Genomic DNA, 22,429 nt, shown 5'->3' with positions numbered 1-22,429 from the left:
GTAAAGTTCACATAACCATTTTAAGAAATTTATTTAAATGATCTAAGACATAGACCAAGTTAAATACTTGGGCTTAATCCAATGAAAACTTCAGCGAGACTCCTAAAATATACATTTGACATCTATGTTGTGTTTCTCTCTTGTGTAAAAATAATTAATTCTTTTATCTGTATTTCTGTGTGTAATATTGCTGAATATGTCGCAGGTCCCACACATTTGTTTTTATACATGCATTTCATTGACTCCTCGAAATCAGGGCAATAATTTTCAACTGTTTTTTCTGGCATAAAAGAAACTCAAAATTTCATAGCCTCCAAAATATGTTATTCTTTGTCTTCATTTTTGGATCAGTTTTTAAATTAAGAGATGTAATGTGAACTGTTTATGGTCTATTAAACATTTTAAAATAAAAATGTTTCATGTGCAGTCCATTTCTTGGTCTTTTGTAACAGAGTTGCATTGACTATTTATAGCTGCAAAAATTAATGAAGTATTAATTTCTTATTTTCTTAGACGTCTTGTTTTCATTTGTTTTGTTGGCAATTTTTCATTACACTGGAATATCAATGTAGCCTGTTTGAGTAGTAATTTAGGAAATGAAGTGTAGAATGATCAAAACTATAAAAAATTTGCATCTCTCTAGGAAAGAAGAAAAGCTAATTACTCTAAGAAATTTGGTGAAATAATTATTTCATGCTTTTTAGTTTAACCTGTACCCAAAAGCTCAGTCTCCAATATAATTATTTTTAGTATTTCTGAGTAATGTTTTGCATAAACTTTTATATTAAAACCTCATTACATTTTTCTCCAACTTTTAAAACTTTTTCTGTAGAATAAAAATTATGTCTATTCTCACCAGTCAGATTTCTTAACTGTTAATTTTGCCTTTGTATGAGAGAATATTTATTATTCACTTGAAACTTTTCACTAGAATTCTTCTACCTGAGGGCTTGGACCATCAAGCGGCTTCTGATAAATTAAATTTATAACTAAAATTATGACTTGGTTTAAATAATACACCATGAAATTCCTTATATCTTTGTGTGAAGTGATCTAATAATCCCCTCCACTCTGAGCCTGTTTTGCAAAGGTGATCATGTAAAAAATTCTGGAAAGATATGAGGTAAGCCCTAACCTTTTCACAGGAGGACAGAATAGTTCCTTTGTATTTGTGCCCTGGCTGCCTGGCCAAGCTGTAGGTTTGCACTGGGGAAGGATTTGGTGACAGTCACATTGAAAGCATCATTCTCGCTGCGCTGTCCCAAAATGCAAATGCTTCAGTGTGAAGAGGGAAATCTGCTGGTTTAAATTGTTTAGTAACAGCAGCTGAAATTGCATTTCCTTTGAAGTTCATTAGTGTGTGTTGAGCGAAATACTTCTACGAGAATTTTACTGTGCCAGATACATAGACTGACAAGGCTGTCTTTGCAAGAATCTCTCAGCTGCCTCAACAGCTGTAAAAATAAAAATACCACTCACTGAGTATTAAAACTCTTAGCAGCAAATCCTTCCAGTCACTTTTGGCATGCTGAGCTTAACCAGAAGATGTTTTTACAAAATACTTAAATAAGTAATTAGAATGGTAGGTGATAAATGATGATCGAAAATTATAAAGTTTGATTACATTGGTAGCATATTTCTAGCTTTGTTATTAAAAGGTAGGAAATAATTAGAAGTAGGTTAATCTTTACTGCAAATCTTAACAAATGTTTGTTGTACAGAACAACTGCTCATTCATGCAGAAAAATGACCTGTGATCTGCAAACAATTTCATGTAAGAATAATTTTATGCAGGCACTTCAGCTCTGTTGATTTCCCCTGGATTATCCAGCCATGTTATTGTATGTGTAGCAGTTTGCAGGATCATTTACTGAACAGATCAGTTAGTAATGCCAAGTAGCTAAAAAAAGCAAGAATTCAGATACTCATGGGCCTGGGGAATCATTCTAGCTCTGGCGCTTTGGGCATGCTTTTAGAAAATATGTGGGTTCTGCTGCAAATATTTGTAATTGCCACTTAAGAAGTGCACAGAAAACTTGGAATATCCTATAGAATAACATAATTTGTAGTAACTTTGCTGTAAGGTGGTTTGCTGCTATATAGAGGAACAACTTCTGCTTGAATAATTTTGTCATATTCTGCATACATAATACATAACATAATTGCTTAGGAAAATATAGTATTTCTAGTATTTGTAGCAAAAAGGTGGAAAGTGATCATCCAGCAGATTGCAATTAATTATCAAAAACTTGACTTGCCAAAAGACATTCTTATGGTTAATTTAAAATAGCATATTCCATAATCTGCAAGTCATTCCACATCGTCTTGAGTGTATCTGTTTAGTGCCCTTTAATTTGTGGAGAAGAATTGTACTGGCTGCTGCACCTCATACCCCAAACAATGCAAATTATACATTTACCAGGAAGACCTTAATTCCTGTCTGTGTGTTCTTCTGAGTTGAATAGATTTCAATTCTAGTCCTAGATTCTACCAGAATCAATTTAAGTGGTGTAGTATTTTCATACAAAGTCTTTGACTTTTTGCATAAAACACAGGATTAGGTTGTGAAGAAATAAAAATTACTTTTTATTAATTTTCCTCCTTGTTGAAAAGATAATTATTTGACATAAATAAAGTTTTGGGCTTGTTTAGTTTGTGTGGGGTTTTTTGTTTGTTTGTTTGGTATTGTAAATACCTTGGGAATGCAGTGCCTATTTCTTTGTGCAGTTCTGCCACCAAGACAACTTAGCCAACAGCTTCAAGTTAATGCTCTTGCTGTCAATGTTTGTTGGAGTGGTTCTGTTGTTAACTTGATAAGGAAAATTTAACAGACCATACCAGTTGTGTATTGGGTAATTAAAGATTGTTCCATTCATTTTTTAAGCTGGCTGAAATGAAATTCGAAAGCAATCTTCAAGCCTGTGTATGAATTGTTCGTTTTATGTTATAATACTTTATCTTTTATGGAATAAATTTGAATTTTTCTATAAATACTCTTTTATATGATTTATTACTGCAAAGACAATATTTGCAGTTAATTGCTTTTTAATGGTAACAAGGAAATTAATTACACAGAACAGACATTTTTCCCTCCTAAATTTTTGTTTTATTATTACTGAAGTATTTTTTAAGTAAAAGTATGATCTCTTTTGACAATTACAAAATAAATAATTTTAGCAGCTAACTATTTTTCTGTATTTGACAAAATATTAATTACGTATATTCAAAGAATTGGTAACAAATAAAATGGATCATTATTAATCTGTGCTGGGTTATAAATTTATAGTCTTAAAGTGATTTGAACAGGAGAAAAATATTTGATAGAAGTTAAAAGTTTACAACATACATCTGCAGAGTTCTCTGAGGAAAAATTGTGTCATGGTTGTAACTATCAGGAAAAGATTTATAGAAGTACTTTAAGACAAAAATGGCAAAGCTGTTGGAAAAAAGAAAGTTCCTCTAAAGAAAGAATGTATAGATCACTCTATTCATATCTCAACTTGAGAATATCTCGTGGGTGCATTGTATAGTGCTTATGTAGCTCATAGAAGTGACTGTTCATAGGAATGTGACATATATTTGTTGTCAAAGCAAAGTGTGTTTAAAATGTGTAGCATTTGGTGCTTGCAGCTGTAAAAAGTATTGTACTACAACTGAGAAACATGAAAAGTGAAAACGCTTGACTTTTCTGTTATAAAAAGTAGGTTTTTAAAATAAGACATTATTTTTAAGCAGAAACCAAGGAAAAAGACGTTTAGTCTTTATTTAGTGTCAGCTTTATTGCATGAAATCCACATTTTATAAAATGGACTTGATTGAAAATGTCTTTGGAAAGCTTCTTTTGAAAATCTAAGCTATGAGTTAAAGAACAGATTTTATTATAAATGAGATTTCCATGTTCATTATTAACCTATAATAGGTTTAATCTTATTTTTAAAATAATAGGTAATTTACTGTTGAAAATCTGTATGTGGAAGTAATTGATAATATAGATATAACAATCACGAAAAAAGTGATCTGAAATAAATTTTCTTAACTGTTTAAGCCCCACACTTGAGTTCATGGCAACAGCATAAATAAATCTGAATAAAAATCCAGAACAGAAACTGAAACTCTGATGCAGTAAGTTTTCACTCTGAAAAGTTCTTTAATTATGTGGTTTTTAAAATTTTATAATCTGTAGATGAGATGGCAAAATTCAGTTTTAATTGACAGTACTGACCACAATTTAATTAAAGCTTTGCATCCTGCAATTCATTTGCAAATGAATTCCTGAGTCTAAATTTTGTTGTAATTGTCAGCCAAAAAATGAGTACTCCTGCATGAAGAATGTTCCTACAGTTTGCCTTGTGTAATGGACTTTATGTTTAGTCTTCTTTTTATTATAATACCTATAATACCACAATAAACATCAAGAGTTCCATCTAACTCTTGGTATTCATATTAGCCTTTTATATAAACTTCTTGTTTATCATCCTTCAGAAAGTAAATTCCTGTACTGAAGAAGGAGTTGTAAAATCAGTGGTCTCGTGTAGATGACATCTGGAATTCTAGTAGCTGTTAATTTTTGGAGTACTTGTAGTGTTGCAAAATAAGAATAGTGTGGGAGAGACTCTGAGGACATAAAATATTGCAGAAGTAATTTATTTTTAAAGGAAAACTTTCTCACTTAGGAAGTATTCTATGCACAACAGAAATTAAAAATAAAAAAAAATTCCTATTTATGGATTTTAATCCATGCCAGCTATAGGGGAAAATGAAATAGATCCAAAAGATAGAAATAAAGAAATTAGGATTGTAATGGGGGAAAGACTGAGTTTGAATTTGCCTGATTTGCCAGCTATGCATTAAATAGTCTCATTTACCAGTACTTACTTACCAAAGTGTTTGCATTTGAAGGTCTGTTTACTGTGACTGTGGAATTGCAGAGATTCCTTTCAGAGGAAGGACAGGCTGGAGTAAAAAACCTCTTTTAATTATCTTCTTCTTGCCCCGATGCCTGAAAGCACTTCCTCCAAACAGCAGATGAGATTGCTTTATTTTTCCATACATTGCAGATGGATGAGTAATGTTTTCTTTCAGTAATGCCCAATAATGGACTTGATATTTTATTTTATCCTTTTTGTACAAGTGTATGTCTCTGTAAACGTCTGCAGTTCTCATTCAAAGATTTTAAAGAGTTTTTAACTCAGAACCCTGATTTAGCAATGAGTACCTGTATCTCTGATAAAAGTAAAATATGCTTTTAGATAAAGCTAAAAGAAACTTGGATAAAATTTTCTATATTAGCATACTGGGACATTGTAATCTGGCGAAATAGATTGAGTGTACCACATACTGGAGGATCCATTTCATATACAATTATCTAACATCTAGCAAGTCTTTGGTTTTAGGTCCTATTCTAAAAAATCAAGGCATGTAATTGTTTTAAAGTGTTGCATGTGTGATACATTTGACTGATTGCTGTGAATTTCAAGAGCACATTTTTATTGCGACCTGTGCTCTTTAGGTGTTTTGAAAAGTCTTAATGAGAGTGTATTAAGCATCACATGTTCAAATAGAATTATATGACCAATTATATGCCTTTATATCTTAATATAATAATGTATTTTCCAGAAAGCTTTCAGTGAAAATCAGGCAAATGAAGGAAAATTGGCAAAGGTCATATTGAATAACTGAGGCCAGAATTTGGCCTCTGCAGTTAGGAAGCAGGGCAAGAACACTAATTTAATGTATTTTTAATTTTTTACATTAAAAAAAATTTGATAGATTGAACTAATAACTATAGCTGTTGGTTTCATAAACACTTTTCTAACAAAATAATAATTTTTTACTTTAATTGAATTTTGGAGGTTATGGATATTGTGCTAATAGAGTATGACTTTTTCATACAGGTTTTCAAAACTAAACATTTTACACTGAACCAGAAATCCCATGCCTACTACTTTACTTCCAAAACCATTTAACTTTAAAGTTTTTTCCTAATGTCTTTCCTGGGGAGATATCAGTTTGTTTAAACAGTCTGTCTTCTAGATAGTGGTCTGTGTTGGGCACTTGAAAACAGCGCTGCAGGGCTGGGAGCCTGCAGGTCTAAAATATATTTGCATGTTTTGGTGCAACTGACAGGTGGATTGGGCAGTCAGTTTTAGGATGGTCCAAAATCTATTGCCTTGTCTTATTGGTCAGTTACAACATGGGAATCGAGGTCTGTTTAGTATCAAAATTACCCTGGCCAGCAGGTCAGAGTAGGACATGATGATCTATCTCATAGGCAGATAAAGGACTTACTACACTGTGCTTTCCAGGGTTTTGTACTAATGTGAATCTTTTGCTTTGCAAAGAAAAGAGTGCCTAGAAATGGAGCTCAAAAATATTTATATTGTTTGCCTTTATCTTTTACCTCAGACCTACTCAGACTGTGAAGTTTTCTAGGTGATTTAATGCACTATTAAGTGTAATTGATACTGTGTGCAATCACACGACTTCTTGGACTTTTTACTTTGGTTCATTGTCCAGAAAAACCCATCTCACAATACTGGAGTGAAAGGTTGAGATCTCAGTGTGCTACCAGTACCTTCTATACTGCTAAATAGTGATGTATAGAAAGCACAGTAAGTAGAATTAGGCTGCCATGGACTGCAAGGCAACGTGCGTTCAAAACAGTTCATCAGTCTGAGAAAATTCTTGGCACTCATTTGTAGAAAAGCATTTTAACTTTTCGTTCAAGCATTTGTAGAAAAGCTTTTTAACTATTTTCCCTGTGGGCCTGGCGGAAAAGGACCGGTAGATAATACTTCATCTTCCATTTTGCTGAGCCAAGTACAGGGGAAGTTGGCCAGGATTTCTCAATTGCTGCACGCCATAAAGGAGAGACCAGGAGGAGACATGTTTTATCACTTCATTTGTCTGCTTTGGAAAGCAAATACCTATACTAAAGATATGGGGAGAAAGGGGAGCTGATAATTAGCATCAAGATCAGTTTGGTCTGGCTAAGTTATTTCTACATCCACTTCTCGTGGATTTTTGTGGTCCATGCCATCATTCTGGCACTTGAGAATAAGAAGATGGAAAGCCTACTATTTATTTGGTTATTAAGGCTGATCATGTTACATATTTACAGGTTACTTTCAAATTAATGTGGTGTTTGTAATATTTTGTGCTGTTCTAGGTCAAGTAATGAAACATTATGAGTCATTATCAAATCTGATCTCCAAGTAGAACACAAATTGTGGGGGGTTGAGTAGAGCATGGATTTGACTGAAAGGTTGAAGATATGCAAATCCACTTACTTTTCCTAACTGCTTAATGCTTAGACAGAGCCTTAATAATCTAAGAGTTGAAAGAATTTTGAATATGTTTCTTTATCCAACAAATAATATGCACTCTTAGATTATATAATTTTTCTATATGTTTAAAAGTGGCACAGGAAATAGACTCTTACTCCTTTGCTCCTAAAATATTTGTTTCTTGGCAGGAGTTGTCTGAATGTATAGCAGATGTACTAAATATAAACTGACTATGATTTAATGCAGCACACATGCAGAGAATGAAAATAACATTAATATGATTTGTATTTTTAATTAGGACTTTTGTGCAAGAGGAAGACTATTCTGGTTATGACTACTTATTCAGTGATATAAATAGAACTTCTGAGTTTCCAGGACTGTCTGTCTGGCAAAGTTCATATGACCCCAATTTGTGATTCAAGACTCCTGAAAAGAATGTCCTCACTAACATTTTTTCTGTACTTTTGTTAACAGGAGGAATGCTTTTTGAATTTAGAAGCTCCTATTGCAAGAGTATGTGGCTATGACACTCCCTTCCCTCACATCTTTGAGCCTTTCTACATCCCAGACAAATGGAAATGCTATGATGCTCTTAGAAGAATGATTAACTACTGAGCAACACTACAGGTGAGGAATAACAGCTTGTACTGACAGGTTACCTGCAAGGGTTCTGCCAGGATTACTGCAAGGTTTGGGCCTATAGTGCTACTTGTATATTTAATTAATTTATTCATTATTAAACTATTTATTTAATTTATTGCTTTATTTAATTATTTTTAATAAGAATTGCCTCTTACAGCTTTGGGCCTTCAGTCTTAAAGGGGTCTGAATATTTTTGAGTACTGCCATTGAAATCAGTGTTCAAAATTAATTACACTGCTTGATCAATTTAAAAATTAAGTGTCTTGAATCTTGAGAAGTGAAAAGAGTATAAAGTGGAGAGTGAAAGGAATACTTATGCAGAGACTATATTTTCATCTCTATAAGAATACTCAAGAGTTACTTCATAGGCAAACCACAGTGTTAAATTTTGTAATTTTTCACTTCTCAGGGTGGCCTGTAATCCTGCAACGTACAAATAACACCCAATTTACTCTGAATATTGGCTCTGTATTGTAAACACACACAAACCATTGGAAATACGTGAAGCATCTGTAGTGTCTTACAGTTCTGTTGAAGTACTACTGTTTAATATTTATTATAAAAATAATTTTCCTTTATGGTCTTCAATGTAATTTGATCAAGCTTGAAGATTGCTGTTTGCAGAGTGCAAAGACTGTGAAGTAATATATAATCCTGTGTCTGTTACTCACAGTCTGTAAAATCTTTTGTTTCATTATAATATTACTAAGTAACATTTGACTGTGGGATGGGCTGATGAGGATTTAGAATTGTGCTGTAAGAGAACTTCTGGTGTATAATGACCAAAATTTAACAGTTTAGAAAATGTGTTAACACAATGTATTCTGTGCTTCCTTTAACTGAACAAAGTAACCTGGTTTTTGAGATACAGTCTTGATGGATCTTGTACATGGGAAATGAAAATAAGAAAACAATAGAAACTGTAATGGACAGGCAAGGGATTTTTAGCGATTGACACCAAATACAGGAAGGCCAATGTGGGCCCTATATGAGGGGTGCCATCTTCTGCCTGTTTTACCTCTACATTAAACTGTGAATTAACTTTAGAGCCATGGATAGAAGGTTACCAATACCATAATGTTAAACCCCTCCCCACATTCCTATTTGCCTACGCCATTCTCCGATCCATCCCAAACAAACTAGGAGGTGTACTAGCCCTAGCTGCCTCGATCCTTGTCCTGTTCCTTACTCCGTTACTACACACATCAAAACTGCGATCAATAACTTTCCCCCCTCTATCACAAATCTTATTCTGAACCCTAGTCACTAATGTGCTCATTCTATCCTGAGTAGGCAGCCAACCAGTAGAACACCCATTCATCATCATTGGCCAACTAGCCTCATTCACTTACTTCACAATCATCCTAGTTCTATTCCCCCTTGTGGCCGCCCTAGAAAATAAACTACTCAAACTCTAATTAACTCTAATAGTTTATAAAAACATTGGTCTTGTAAGCCAAAGATTGAAGACTGTACCCCTTCTTAGAGTTACCCCACCACCCTGTCTTGGGAAGAAAGGATTCAAACCCTCATCTCCAACTCCCAGAGTTACTTTCAGGAGACTTTTTGGCATTCCACTCTTGTTTGTTTCCCTCAATAGCAGACAGTGGAGTTTCTGTATGAGAAATGGGATTGCTACCAGTGATGCAGTTTCTGCAAAAAATAATGTAGTTCTACTTTTCTCAAAAATCACTTATGACTGACAAACCAGAGCAATTCATAGAATCACAGACTATGCTGAATTGGAAGGAAGCCATCAGGATCGTTGGGTCCAACTCCTGGCCCTGTGGAAGACATCCCAAGAGTCCCATCACATGCCTAAGATTGTTGTCCAAATGCTTCTTAAACTCTGCCATGCTTGGTGCTATGATCACTTCTCTAAGGTTCTTGTTCCAATGCCCAGCCACCCTCTGGGTGAAGAACCTTTTCCTGATATCCAACCTAAACCTTCCATGATTCAGCTTCCTGAGCTTAGTCCTGCCTTATCATGAGAGTGGAGAGATCAGTGCCTGCCCCTCCTCTCCCCCTCACAAGGAAGCTGTAACTGCAGTGAGGTCTCCTCTCAGTCTCCTCCAGGCTGAACAGACCCAGTGCCCTCAGCTGCTCCTCACACAGCTTCCCCTCAAGGCCCTTCCCCATCTTTGTTGCCCTCCTTGGACACTCTCTAATAGTTTAATGTCTTTCTGACGTTGTGGTGCCCAGAACTGCCCCCAGCACTTGAGGTGAGGCTGCCCCAGTGCAGAGCAGAGCAGGACAATCCCCTCCCTTGCCCAGCTGGTGATGCAGTTCTTAGTGCACCTCATTTCCTTGGTATTAAAAGTAAAGCTGTTTTCTGACCTGTCATATTTTTTGTAGAATATGTAATCAGTGCTCTTCTTTTTTCAACAGTTGTCCTTGCCTTTGATCTGGGTTGAAGTAAACTCATTAAAGATTTATTTCCTTTTATTTTGGCACCTCTGTAACAAAGTCAGAGTATCTTACCTAAGGAGAATGGTTTGGTTGTATCTGTTCCTTGAGGCAAGTTACTGGCTCATGCTAGATAGCCTCTGATTTGTTCGTTTTCAGAGGAAATCAAAGCACCAAATACTGTTACCTCTGTAAGAAAAGGGAGACAAACTGAGGGCATTTGGTGGTTCAGAGACTTAGTTAACCCCCTGTTCCTCTATAGGATGGTAAAGTGAGGGAGGTATGAGCTGAAAAATGGGTTCTGAGATTGCATCATAATTGTGCACAGCCCAGTTTCGACACTGGAAATCCACACTAACCCTGGTTTAAAAAATTTGCCTGGATTTAGCATAAGCATATCAAGGAGCAGGTTTAGTAGAGGTTGTCTGAAAAACAGTGTCAAGACACAGAAAACTCTGCTTTCTGCTTTGTCTAACAAAGCATCCAGATATTGGGGCCCATAGCACCATATCTTTTGGTCGGTGTGACTAGATGTTAGTGTCACAAAATGAGCTGCTCAAAGTTTTTCTATGTTTTTCTATGAGAGAACATTAATGTGTCTTGTTGTAAGGCACATTTCAGGGGAGTATTCCCTTATTTTTCTGTCTGCTGTACATTGGTCTTACATACTTGACACAGCAGTTGCAACAGAACTCCATTCTGCTGTCAACTCCACAGAGTTTGCCTGTAAGGTAGCTCACTTATGTTTCTAAGAAATTGAAGGATTGCTTTACATTTGCTTATTTTTGTACTCATTGGTAACATTTGTTACTTGCCATTGGTACAGAGTGATGAAGTTACGTGTTCCAAACCATCTCATATGTTGTTCTAAGAAATGGTTATACAGTTTGTGTGGATTTGAGCACAGCTAGTCCTTCTGGACATTAGAGAGGTTGGGCCCCTTCACATCCTACTGTTGGAGAGACAGGGCAGCTAGGAGTTCCCTGTGGTGAAGAGGGGTGTAGGGTTGGCTTTTGAGTTACAGAAATGGTCAAGCTGGTGTTGTGGTTTAACCCAAGCAGGCAACTCAACCCCACACAGCCTTTCTCATTTCCCCCCAGAGGGATAGGGGAGAGAGAACTAGAAAGGTAAAAATATCTGGGTACTGTGGTTAATAATTTCTAAAGTTACCATTATTATCCTAATGTACATTTAGTTTTGTTCAGCCTATGTTGACAGCATCTCACACACAGGTAGTTGCTTATCTTGAGTTTGTCAGTACAGATGGATTTCCTGCCAGTGTTTGTTAATGTCTCCTGTGTGCCTCACCAACGAGACAGGCAAGAGCAAAGTCTCTGTCTTTCAGCAGCTCCTCAGTTATTAAAATTTGTAGCTACATTAGAGAGAATGAGAATGAGAAATAGCTTCTAGGTAGGCAGCTGTGTTCCAGATAACTCTCTGTAGCTGGAAAACAGATAAAAATAAAAAGAGCAGTGAGATTAGGATGGATCTACATTTCCTGGGTAAATGGAATGTGTCTGGCTGTTTATTTGAGGAGGGAAAAAGTCCCTAAAGGAAGAAACAAAAGATAGCCATGAAACTGAAGAAAATAGCGACAAGTTTTATAAAATATACTCTTGTTCACAAATCTGTTGAAGGCTGACTGTAGCATTGAAATGGCAGGTATTTAAGTGCTTTTCTGTTATATTTTGCAGCTTTTACTACCACATTTGCATATTTTGTTTTCTTGTCAAATTCTGAATTTTAAAGCTTGGTTACAATTTACCTCCACGAGAGTGTTCATGTGTGTTCATGGAGAGGCATTGTTACTGTTACAAACTTAGTCTCTAAAAATGCAGCACACCAAATTTCATTGCAGAACTATTTTATGAGAAGTGCTTAAAGGTTAGGTGATGTTAGGGAATCTTAGGGGGCTGATTTAAATTTGTTTTTCTTTCCAAGCATGCAGTTGAAATTGGTTGTGCTGGGAAACAGGAAGGGACCTGGAAGGTACTTTAGTTAGTAACTGTGTCTTCCTTGCAGTCCTGGCTGTTTGGCAGGGCTTCATACAGGTTAGCTTGAGGACAGGACAACTGTACTTCCTCTCCCTGTTTGGTAATAAGATATGAGAGACTGTGCAAAATCTTTTTAACCTGAGACTAACAACCAGTTTCTTTCAATACATAAATCAAAAATGTGTCAGACAAGACTGCCTGCTTAATAAGAGCTATCTCTAACCCACTAGAATTAACAACCTCCAGAAACTTGAGTAGGACACAACATTCCTGGTTTATAAATCTTTTCCTTCTGGATGACAAAAATCATACAGGTGGTCAGTGAATCATGTCTTACAAGTGAGTAGTCCACATATAAGATACCACTCTACTAGAGCTATGAGTTAGACTGTTAGTATGGCTGCTGCAAATCTGTACTTGCATTCAGGCGTTGCTGAGAACTCATGCAAGATCAATAATGAAATTATCTTAAAAAAAATCCCTGTAAACAGGAAAGGTGTTGACTATAGTTTCTTTACCAGACCCCTCTTCTCTGTAATAGTAGAATAATAGTATATCTAGTAGGAAAAATACAAAACATTAAATGCTTAACATTCTAGAGTAGGAGGGAAGGTAGTTCATCATAATTTTCTTTGAGTAAATGGCAATAATTAGTGGTGTGCTGACTCTAGGTATCATTTGCAGCATTTCTAATTTCTGTGGGTCTACCCTGGCAGACATGAAATAGTATTTAATACAAAATCAGTAAGTAATTGATAGTAATTTGTTTTAGTTCATACACCTTGAAGTTAAGACATTATGAATTTAAGAACTAAGATTACCCTGGAGTGTGCTGTCTGTTTAATGTGCAGATATTAGTTTCAGTCTTCAGATTTATAATTTATTTTGTCATCTTTTTCTGCAGAGAGGAGAAGAACAACAGGAAAATACAGAAGCTGCCTTCAAAACTCTTGACATTTTAATCAGATCTTTTGGGTTTTGAATTTACATAGCAGACTTTTCTTTTAACTCAGCTATCCTGAATGTTCATCTTGGCTATTCTTCAGCAAGTTCAAATTTTCCTTAATTATGAAATCAGTGATGGGCAGGTGATTGTTACAGTAAGTACTTTCAGATGTATTCAAAGATATTCCAGATGTTGAATGAAAATTGCACATTGCCGTGCTTCACTAGGTTACATCTAGACTTCACTGTGTAAATATTAGAAGCAGAATTTTATTCAATAAAACATGTTATGCTCATGTAGTCTCTGTTTTGCTATTGTTTTGGAAGAACCCAAAGAAGTTATTTGAATGTGACTGTTTTCAACACAATAAACCTTACACAGCCAGACCAACTTGTGGGATAGAGACTGCTTTAACTGGTGGCATCAGTGTTTTACTTGAGTGGCTTCATGCAAAATAGTCCCTAATACTGATTTCCCTTTCTGCAAGGGGAAGTCCATTTTTCTTGAGAGGGGAGGAGAGCATTTTTTGCTTTGTTGCTGGGAGTGAGAGGCTTAATTGGTACATCTTTGCTGCAATATCCTTCCTTCTAGAAATGGAATGTGTTTGCTACTAAGCAGCTGTGCAAAAAGCAATTCCTCTTCTTTTTGCCTGCTTTGCTCTCTGTACAAATCAGTCTCATGCTGCATTGCTTCTTACCGAATAGGGGAAGGACTGGGGGGGGTTGAGGAGATGGATGGCTGTAGCCAGATAATCACATTTCTGTGATTGTTCAGGGGGGTCTTTCTGAGAGAAAGAAGAATACCTTTGTACACAAAGCTGCTCAGGACAATCCTCAAGGTGACAGGTGAAACACACCAGGGAGGAACTTGAGGAGGATAACTTCACATTCAATATCAGTGGATCTATGGGAAGTGCTAAACTGTTACCTTTTCAGGTCTTACCATTTTGTGTAAGATTGTCTTCACAGTTTGTGCATTCCCTAAAGAATTTCACACCTGATAATGGAGCTAGTTCTTAATCTATCCAATCAAAATGAAATTGTTGTCAAAATGTGTCAAGTCTCCTGTAAATGCCATGTATAGAACTTGTTTATTGTCTGAAATAAGATAGGTGCATTACATAATTTATATTTTTTTGTGCTGGATGGAAGCTATTTTCGTCATATGAAGAAAAATGGTTTTAAAAATTATTTCTGTCTTTGTAAAACATTAATAGATATTTTAGTAACTGTCTCCTAAAAATGTACTGTTACTGTATTTCAAAGCATATAAAATAAATGCAATTATAGTACTGCCTTAGTAAAATGTACTTTGGTAATTAATAGCCTTAATAAAATATACTTTGTATTTACAGTTTTCACAGAAAAAAGTGATTTCTAATGTAGTGCAAAGCTTAAATTCAAGTTTCCTGTATTGATATATGAAATAATATATTTCTTAATAAACATGTAGAAAATATTCGCACTTAATGTGGACTGCTGCAATCTGGTTGAGGGGCAGGTTTTGTGTTTTCGGTGACTGGTGTTGTGTCAGTTTTAACAGTATAAAAAATTGTTCCTTTCTTCTCTGTTTTGGGTAATATAGAATATTTTTCCCTGGCAAACATGAATTAATGTTCTAAAATAGGTGCTGCCTCCAAAAGCCTGCCTAGATGGCAGTATTCACTCACATAACCTGTGCTCAAGGATGGAGGCTGTTTAAGTGCGTGGTAAGGAAAAATGACTTACAGTGCTAAACTGGATGGGAAGGTGTATGCTGGTACATACAAATAACTGTTTCTTATTAAGTTTCCTAATAATAAAATCCAAAGACAAGTCATATTTTCTGGGTTTTAACCACTTAGGTCTCCTAATTTTATTCTCAGATTTAACCTGGGCAATGATTGTTTCACACTAAGTAACTCCTAAAGGAAAAATCATGTCACTACTCCTTGCTGATAGTCCAGAAAATTAGTAATCTATCTAGTCATGCTCATTTAACACCAATTGCTGGAAATACTTACAGTACAAAGTTTATTGCTGGATCCTGAGATCTTCACTGAAGGGGTTTTCAAATATTGGAAGAGCTCCAGGGAAATCGGGGAGTCACCATGCCTGGAGGTTTTTAAAAGGTGTGTAGCTTTGATATTAGGGGTATGGTTTAGTGGTGGACTTGGCTGTGCAAGGTTAATGGTTGAACTGGGATGATCTTAGAGGTCTTTTCCAGCCTAAATTATTCTATTATTCTATGAAAGACCTACACACCCTTCCTGGGACCCCAGATTTATTAACTGCAGATGAAAGACTTGTATCCTCTTCTGTCATCTAGCTCAGTTAAGACTGAGTGCCATAACAACCTCACCATAATAAACAGTGTGCTGATTATATAAAAATTTGACTTAAATCATTAGATGTATTCTTCCTCGTGGAAGTGCATGTGTTTGTAAGAGGATTAGCCAGTAGTACATTCTCACTGCCGTAGCCAGGAGCCTTGACACAATGACCTTCTGCTCCTACGGTCTGATAATCAATTCTGAGCCCATTAATCTTTCCAGACAGATTTCTTGCTTCCTTAGCTAAAACCTGGTGCTCCTGGTGCACTGGTATACTGCAGAAGCTCTGTTCTAGCCACATAACTTCAGAGGCAGCAACTGAAAGGAATCCATTCAGCAAGCTGGCAGAGATTGTTATCACAGCAGCTCATGGGGTTCAGTGAGCATTATATGTTCATAACAAAATAAGCTGACACAGTCTGTAAGCTCTGCCAGATTTCAGCAGACCTGAAATAAGGATACAATTCTTTTGTAGCTCTTTTTCAGCTTAGCTGCTTTGCAAGATACACATTGATTAGATATGGGAGGGCTACAGCTGACTTCAGTATGAAACATGATTTTTAGAACTTGGTTCAGTTGCTTGTGCTTTGGCATCAAGTACCATTTGAGACACCCTGGGGTATCCTGCATGGTCTCCATGTCTCCAGCTGCTGCTTCCATAGGACCTATTGGTATCTGCCAACCCCACGTGCATCTCAAATAGCACAGATGCTGGCATTCAGGCATCTAAATGGAGTCCTTTGTTTTCTAGAACTTTGGATAGCTGATGTCTGACTATTTTTCTGCGAGCTTGCATAAAATGCCAACACTGAGATTGGTCCAGTCCTTGATTTTCCAAGTAAATTGCTCAAATCCTTAGTATGTACATAAGGTGGGATCCATGATGTTGTGTGTGAAAGAAAGTATCATCTCCTAGGTGATGGGCTGATGCTGCACTGGCCTGTTAGTTCCCCAAGAAGAATAATTTAGAGCAAAACCCCAACCTTGGAACTGTTACCTGGCTGGAGTTGGTTGCCATATGTCACAAGGTTTCTGATGATTATCTGAAGGTAACGGGGCAAGGACCTAGTTCTATTTCAGCAAAACCATGAGCAACAGGAGTGAGTTAATGGGACATGAGTTCCCTTGCTTTCTGTAGGCTCTGTGTGGGATTCAGCTCAGGATTAAGCCACCTAAATGTGTCTGGATTTAGGTGTGTATGACTGAGCAGAGCAGTTGAGCTAGTACTAAGTTCCTTTAAGGTAATCTTGACTCATTCTGCAGGCTGAACTGACTCCACTCACTGGTCTCTGCCTGGTGCCACATTAGGTGCTGTAAGGTGTCCTGCCTGGCCCTCAGCTGCTTGTCTGGAAAGGTTCAGATCTCCCATCAGTCCTTCTTTCACCATGCTTGAAGTCATCTGGGGCTGCAGATCGTCATTGCTAAATGTGTGGGCAGCAGGATCTAATTCCCCAGTGGCTGCCATGGGATCACAGCCCAAAGGTGGGCATTAGATTCTTAACTTCAGACAAAATTCTCATTCTATGCTTTTGGCAGAAGGGATAGAATGGAGAGGAGGCACATGAAGTGTTTTGAGGATGCTAGGGCCATGCACTAAATGGTGGAAGAAGCTGGGGGAGGATGGTCTGTCCTTCAGTCCAGCTGCTACAAGCAGCATTGGCCTAATCCATACTTCAGGTCATGTAAGTCATCCCCAGCCCCCTAACAGAAAGAACTAAACCTCCTGATAAGCAATACCAATTAATTTGGTATCAGCTGCCTATTTTCATATTTCAAGGGCAACACTGAAGCAACCTCAGCCTTGGTTTTATGTTACTTGCTTTGAAATTGCTTTATGGTCTTTGGTGATGTTTTTAAACCCTATTTTTGTCTGCCAAAATAATTCTGCTACTCTAAGAGCAGAAACTAGTGTCTGGTCTTGCTCATGTAGGTCTGTGGCTAACTGTTCTACAGCTGACAGTAATGTGCCACCAGTGTCTCATAAGGCATCCCTGTTGATTCCTGTGTGTAATTAATTACTTTTATATGGTAATTAAATCATTCCTGTTTACTTGCACTCTGCTTGCAGCTGAGTACTTGCTGAAAAGAGAAATTGTTTGACTTGCTCTCTTGCAGCATTGGTGAGCTCTGCCCTGCCTGAGCCACTGTTAGTTCCAGGCTTGAGTAGTCTCTGGCAGTTCTGAGGACTGACCCGGGCTGCAGGCGGGACTTTGCGGGTGCTGAAGCTGATGCAGCCCCTTCCCCTCTGCTGCCCTGCCAGTCTCAGCTGTGCTGGGGGCTCCAGGCAGCCCCTGCCGAGGCTGCGGCCGGCGAAGGGCGGTGTGGCTGTGCGGAGCTGAGCCCTGTGGGATCCCAGGTACCTCTGGTTTGGCGGGGCGGGGGCAGCAGAGGGTGCAGAGCCCTGCCCTGTGAGAGCTGCGACAGCGGCACCGCTCGGGTCTGTGAGCAGGGAACGGGCTCAGGCACGGCTGGAGCAGCACATCCAGGCAGGTCTCAGTGGCAGCTGCACAGGGGAGATATTAGAGATGGTGTTCCAGTGATGACCTGGGACCTGACAGGCGCTGTGCGGCTCCAAGCCTGCCTGCATTTGCCGTGCACAGTGTTCCACATGCAGCTCGGCTGTCTCCCTCTTGTTGTTTGCTAGTCTAGGGGTTTGCAAGGGGCAAACCCAGACACGTTTAAAATTTTTGGATGGTTTGTGCAGGAGGTGCAGGGAAGGTGCCCCCAGCAGGACCTGTGGCTGTAACATAGTGCTGTATGCTTTTCTCTACCACCCAGCCTGCTGCAGGATAGTGCCTCAAGTCTAAGCATAAGATGATTGAGATGTGTGTGTCACATAATAAAGTGTTTTGGCCTCAGGAATTTTCAAAGATGGCTCTCAAAAGAGTGGTGAGGCAGTGGAGGAACAAAGTGCAGCCTTGTTCAAGTGCTGCTCTGATGGTTTCATGGCATCTCTTATTGTAACCTACTGATCCTGTGGTTTGTTCACAAAACAGAATTTAGCTTGGGAAGGAAAGTGTGAGCAGGTTGGCATTCAAATGTTAATACATGGAGAACAAAAAGGACTAAGGACAAGCCTAGTGTAAATGTAACTTAGTCCTCTCAAATGATTTTTTGTCAGTCCCCCCACCTATCTCTTCAGTAAAGTTTCCCCCCTCCCTTTTTGCCAACAACCTAGTTTCTCCATCAACTACAACACTTTTAAATGTTTGAAGTAATTTTTGTCAGACTTATTTTTTTTTGGAATAAAACCAAACTATTCTTCCTCATTTGCTGTGTTACAGTTGACTTAGAGGCCACTGAAGCAAGTGGATGTTGAACAGCCTAACAAAGCAGAGCTGAAGCCCTGGCCTCCTCCTTGGTCCTTCCCTTCCTGGCTTGGCCCCATGCCACAGCCAACCCACAACTTTGCTGGGTGTTTTGCTGCCCCAGGCAGGGGAGCTGGGCTTGGGGAGGTCATGGAGTGTGGACCAGAGCAGTGGTGGCTGCTGATGCTGGGCGATGGGGTGAGAGGAAGAAGAGGTGTGAGGAAGGCATTAGCATTTTGTTGCAGGGTCCTAGCCCTGCCTGTCCTCAACCAGTGACTCCAGCCTTCCCAGGCTTCCCACTCCACTGCCATCCCAGCCTCAGTCCCTTGGGAGAGGGAGCCAGCCTGGATGTCACAGACTGTGCATCTCTCCCTGCCTGTGGTGCGTGCAGTCACCGTGTCCCATCCCCATTCCTTCTTGTTCCTTTTCACCCAGGTGGAGGCAGCTTTGGTGACTTACAGCAATTCACTGCTCAGGCTGTGAAACACCCACTCAGGCAGTGATCTGGGTGTTGTCATCTGCACAGCTTGAGCCTTTGGGAGATGACACTTTATCTAATTAGCTTTCAACGAAGAACATGTGATTCATCTTGTGTTACGAGCAGTGAAATCACGGAGCATTTTGCTGTCAGCATTGCTAACTGAGCCTCGGCTTCCACAGTCCTGTGGTTTAAGGGATGCCCTGTGCAGATTTGTCTGGGTTTCTGTCATTGCTGCACCAGCTCACTCCCCTCAGCTTCATCTGCCTCTGCTCTTGCAAAGCTGTTTTGTGGCAGCACAGCAACTGCCTGCATTCATCCTGATGTTTTGGGAAGGAGGATGTTCAAGTTATGAATGCAGTTAAAATTATCTCGGTGGAGCATAGCTGCAAAAGGAAACTGATGTTTGTGGTGTCTACAGACACACTGAAATTAGTGAGGCTGCTCTTGAATGAATCTGGCTCCATGAGATTGAAATTTAAAGTATCTTTCCCAATGAATTTGATTCATTTTATTTTTAAGGACAAGCAATCCTTACGTTACAGTAATTTCCTTCTACTGTCCTGGTAACATAAATATCCATAAATATCTGTACATGAAACATATATCCATAGATGAAATCTTAAGATTCTTCAACTAAGTATTAAATATGAGGCTATTAATTAAGCAGGTTCTTTGGATTTATTTGCTTGTTTTTCAACCAGGGGAAATAGTTAAATTCAAGTGAGATTTGTTATTTTATTATTTATGAAGCTCTTTAGTTCTTTCGCTAATTCTGATACTATGCTGTAAAAATCTGCTCAGTAAGTGTTGCTGCAGTTCCATGCAATGAGCTGTGTCTGTGATTACTCCCCTTCTCTGCTTGGGAATATGAAGACCTGATACTGCATCTGAGTGTCCTGGTTTTGGCTGGGATGGAGTTAATTTTCTTCACCAAGTAGCTGGTACAATGTGATGTTTTGAATTGAGTACAAAAATAATGTTGGTAACACCTTGATGTTTTGAGTTTTGCTCAGTAGTGCTGACCTTAATTCAAGGATTTTCCAGTTTGTCATGTTCTGCCAGTAGGAGACAAATGAGAAGCTGTGGGGAGCAGGGCCAGGACAGCTGACCCAAACTAGCCAAAGGGATATTCCATACCATAGAGTGCCATGCCCAGTGTATAAACTGGGGGCACTTGGCCAGGAGGATTGCTGCTTGGGCAGGCACTGGTCATCAGTCAGCAGCTGGTCACCAAGTATGTTGTGCCTCTTGTTTCTCTTGGGTTTCATCTCTTTCTCTCCTTTCCAATATTACTATTACTATTATTATAATTTTATTTTATTTTGTTTTATATTATTTTATTTCAATTATTAAGCTCTTCTTACCTCAAACCCCAAGCTTTACTTTTTTTGTCCCTATTCTCCTCCCCATGGGAGGTGGAGGGGAGGAGTGAGTGGCTGTGCAGTTCTTAGTTGCTGGCTGGATTTAAACCACAACACTGAGAAATAAAGCCATGACTCCACTGTCCTGTGTCCTGTACACCTGGAAGGCATCAGATCTTGCTGCCTCATCACCAGGCCCTGGCCCTACCAGCCAATGCAGCTGCAAGGCTTGTGCAGGATTGACCACCCCTCAGGACAGCCCTGCAGCTCAGGGAGGGTGCTGAGGGCTGGCTACTGGCAGGAACATCAGATCAGAGATATTCCCATGTGTCTCTGCATGTGAATAAATGGTTCAGGTCTGGGTCACCATCACCAGCTAAATGTTGTGCTCACTGAGGCTGAACAAAATTTCAGTCTCTCTGTTGACATCCTGTGCATCCTTACTGGCCTGCAGCTGTAAGCTCACTCTGCACAATCCTGCATGCCAAGCCAGTCAGGCAGGAATATTCCAGGCTCTTATTTGCACATAAAACCCTCTTTTATTTCCAGGGCTGCTGAACTGTGTGGGTGGCAACCCTTTCAGCTTCCCCAGCCGGTCATTTCCTCTGCCCACACTGGAAATGATTTAGGTGTCCCTCTGCCTCGAGATGGATGCTCCTTACTTTGTAATTTGCAAGCCCCACCATGATGAGAGTGCAGCACAGCTCCCAAGGCAGTGTCCCAAAGCAGGGCTCAACCTTGGAGACTAAGAGTGAGCTCAGTTGGGCTGGTCCGGGGCTATTTAAATGCTCCTGGTTGGTTTGATCAAAAATTATCTGCAAGGAAAATCAGTGGGGTTGGGGTTGGCACCATCCACCTGGTGTACAAGTGCTTGAATTTTAGGCTGGTGGAACAATGACTATTGTCTGTGCATGCATGTGTTACACACTTCAGTGAAGAGCATACTCAAGTATCAGTATCTTGGAGGAAAAAAAATCAACAGAACCCTGTTCATGAGTTTTTAAGAGGCTGTATATAGTGCAGCACTTGAGCTGTGTTCTATTATTTGAAATAAGATGTTCAGAACCATCTCAGTTAAGAAATAAGAAAGTGACAAAATGTGGTGAAGATTATAAATTGTAAACTACAAAGTAAGCCCACATCTTGCAACAAAAGCTGCTTTATTCAGACAAGGAAGTGCACTTAGGCATAGCTTTAAATAGCATGCATCAGGAAAACTCTCAAATTCTATATAATTTTGCATAATTAAATGTAGGTATTTCATCCTACTACAATTTACTGCCTTGCCCCTTGTGCCTACAATGTTGATATTCATCATAGATTGGAGGAGTTTATTTCAGTGAGAGCTAACCCACACTTGCAGAGCCCAGATTATAATTATCCTCCTGCCAAGTGCCAGTCCCGGTTCCTCTGTTGCCCGTCTGAGCCGCCGGAGCCAGCATCAGGCAGAGAGGCATTCACGGCTGCAGGCAGATCCCTGAGCAAGCTCTGCCTCACCCCATCCCCATGTCTTCCTTCTGGACTCCTGTCTGCAAGGCTTCTCTGTTTTCCTTCTTGTTTTGCTCTTCTTAGTCCCAGGGTAAATGCAGCTCTGCCTTTTGGCTGCTGAGATCTAGGGATGTCTGGAGAAAAATGTTGTTTCAGGCAGTATAAAGAGTAGGAGAAACTCCTGGAAACCTTTTTGTACTGATATC

At 38.9% G+C, this 22,429-nt stretch overlaps 1 protein-coding gene across 2 annotated transcripts in view; it reads left to right on the top strand.

Annotated features, from left to right (window-relative positions):
- The window catches only part of BCKDHB (branched chain keto acid dehydrogenase E1 subunit beta), a 110,948-nt gene extending 96,205 nt beyond the window's left edge, over window positions 1–14,743 (top strand). For both annotated transcript variants that reach the window (XM_071444151.1, XM_071444142.1), the window contains 2 exons: window positions 7,761–7,913; window positions 13,233–14,743. In XM_071444151.1, coding sequence (XP_071300252.1) covers window positions 7,761–7,901 — 141 coding nt within the window. In that variant the 3' untranslated portion in view covers window positions 7,902–7,913; window positions 13,233–14,743. The remainder of the gene's footprint in view (window positions 1–7,760; window positions 7,914–13,232) is intronic.
- Window positions 14,744–22,429: the final 7,686 nt, after the last annotated feature.

The sequence above is a fragment of the Agelaius tricolor genome, unplaced genomic scaffold (assembly GCF_023055355.1).
Source record: "Agelaius tricolor isolate 1412-34295 unplaced genomic scaffold, bAgeTri1.0.p SCAF_1, whole genome shotgun sequence".
Lineage (NCBI taxonomy): Eukaryota > Metazoa > Chordata > Aves > Passeriformes > Icteridae > Agelaius > Agelaius tricolor.
Note: the sequence above shows the minus strand (reverse complement) of the source record. Positions and strands in the feature narration are given on the sequence as shown.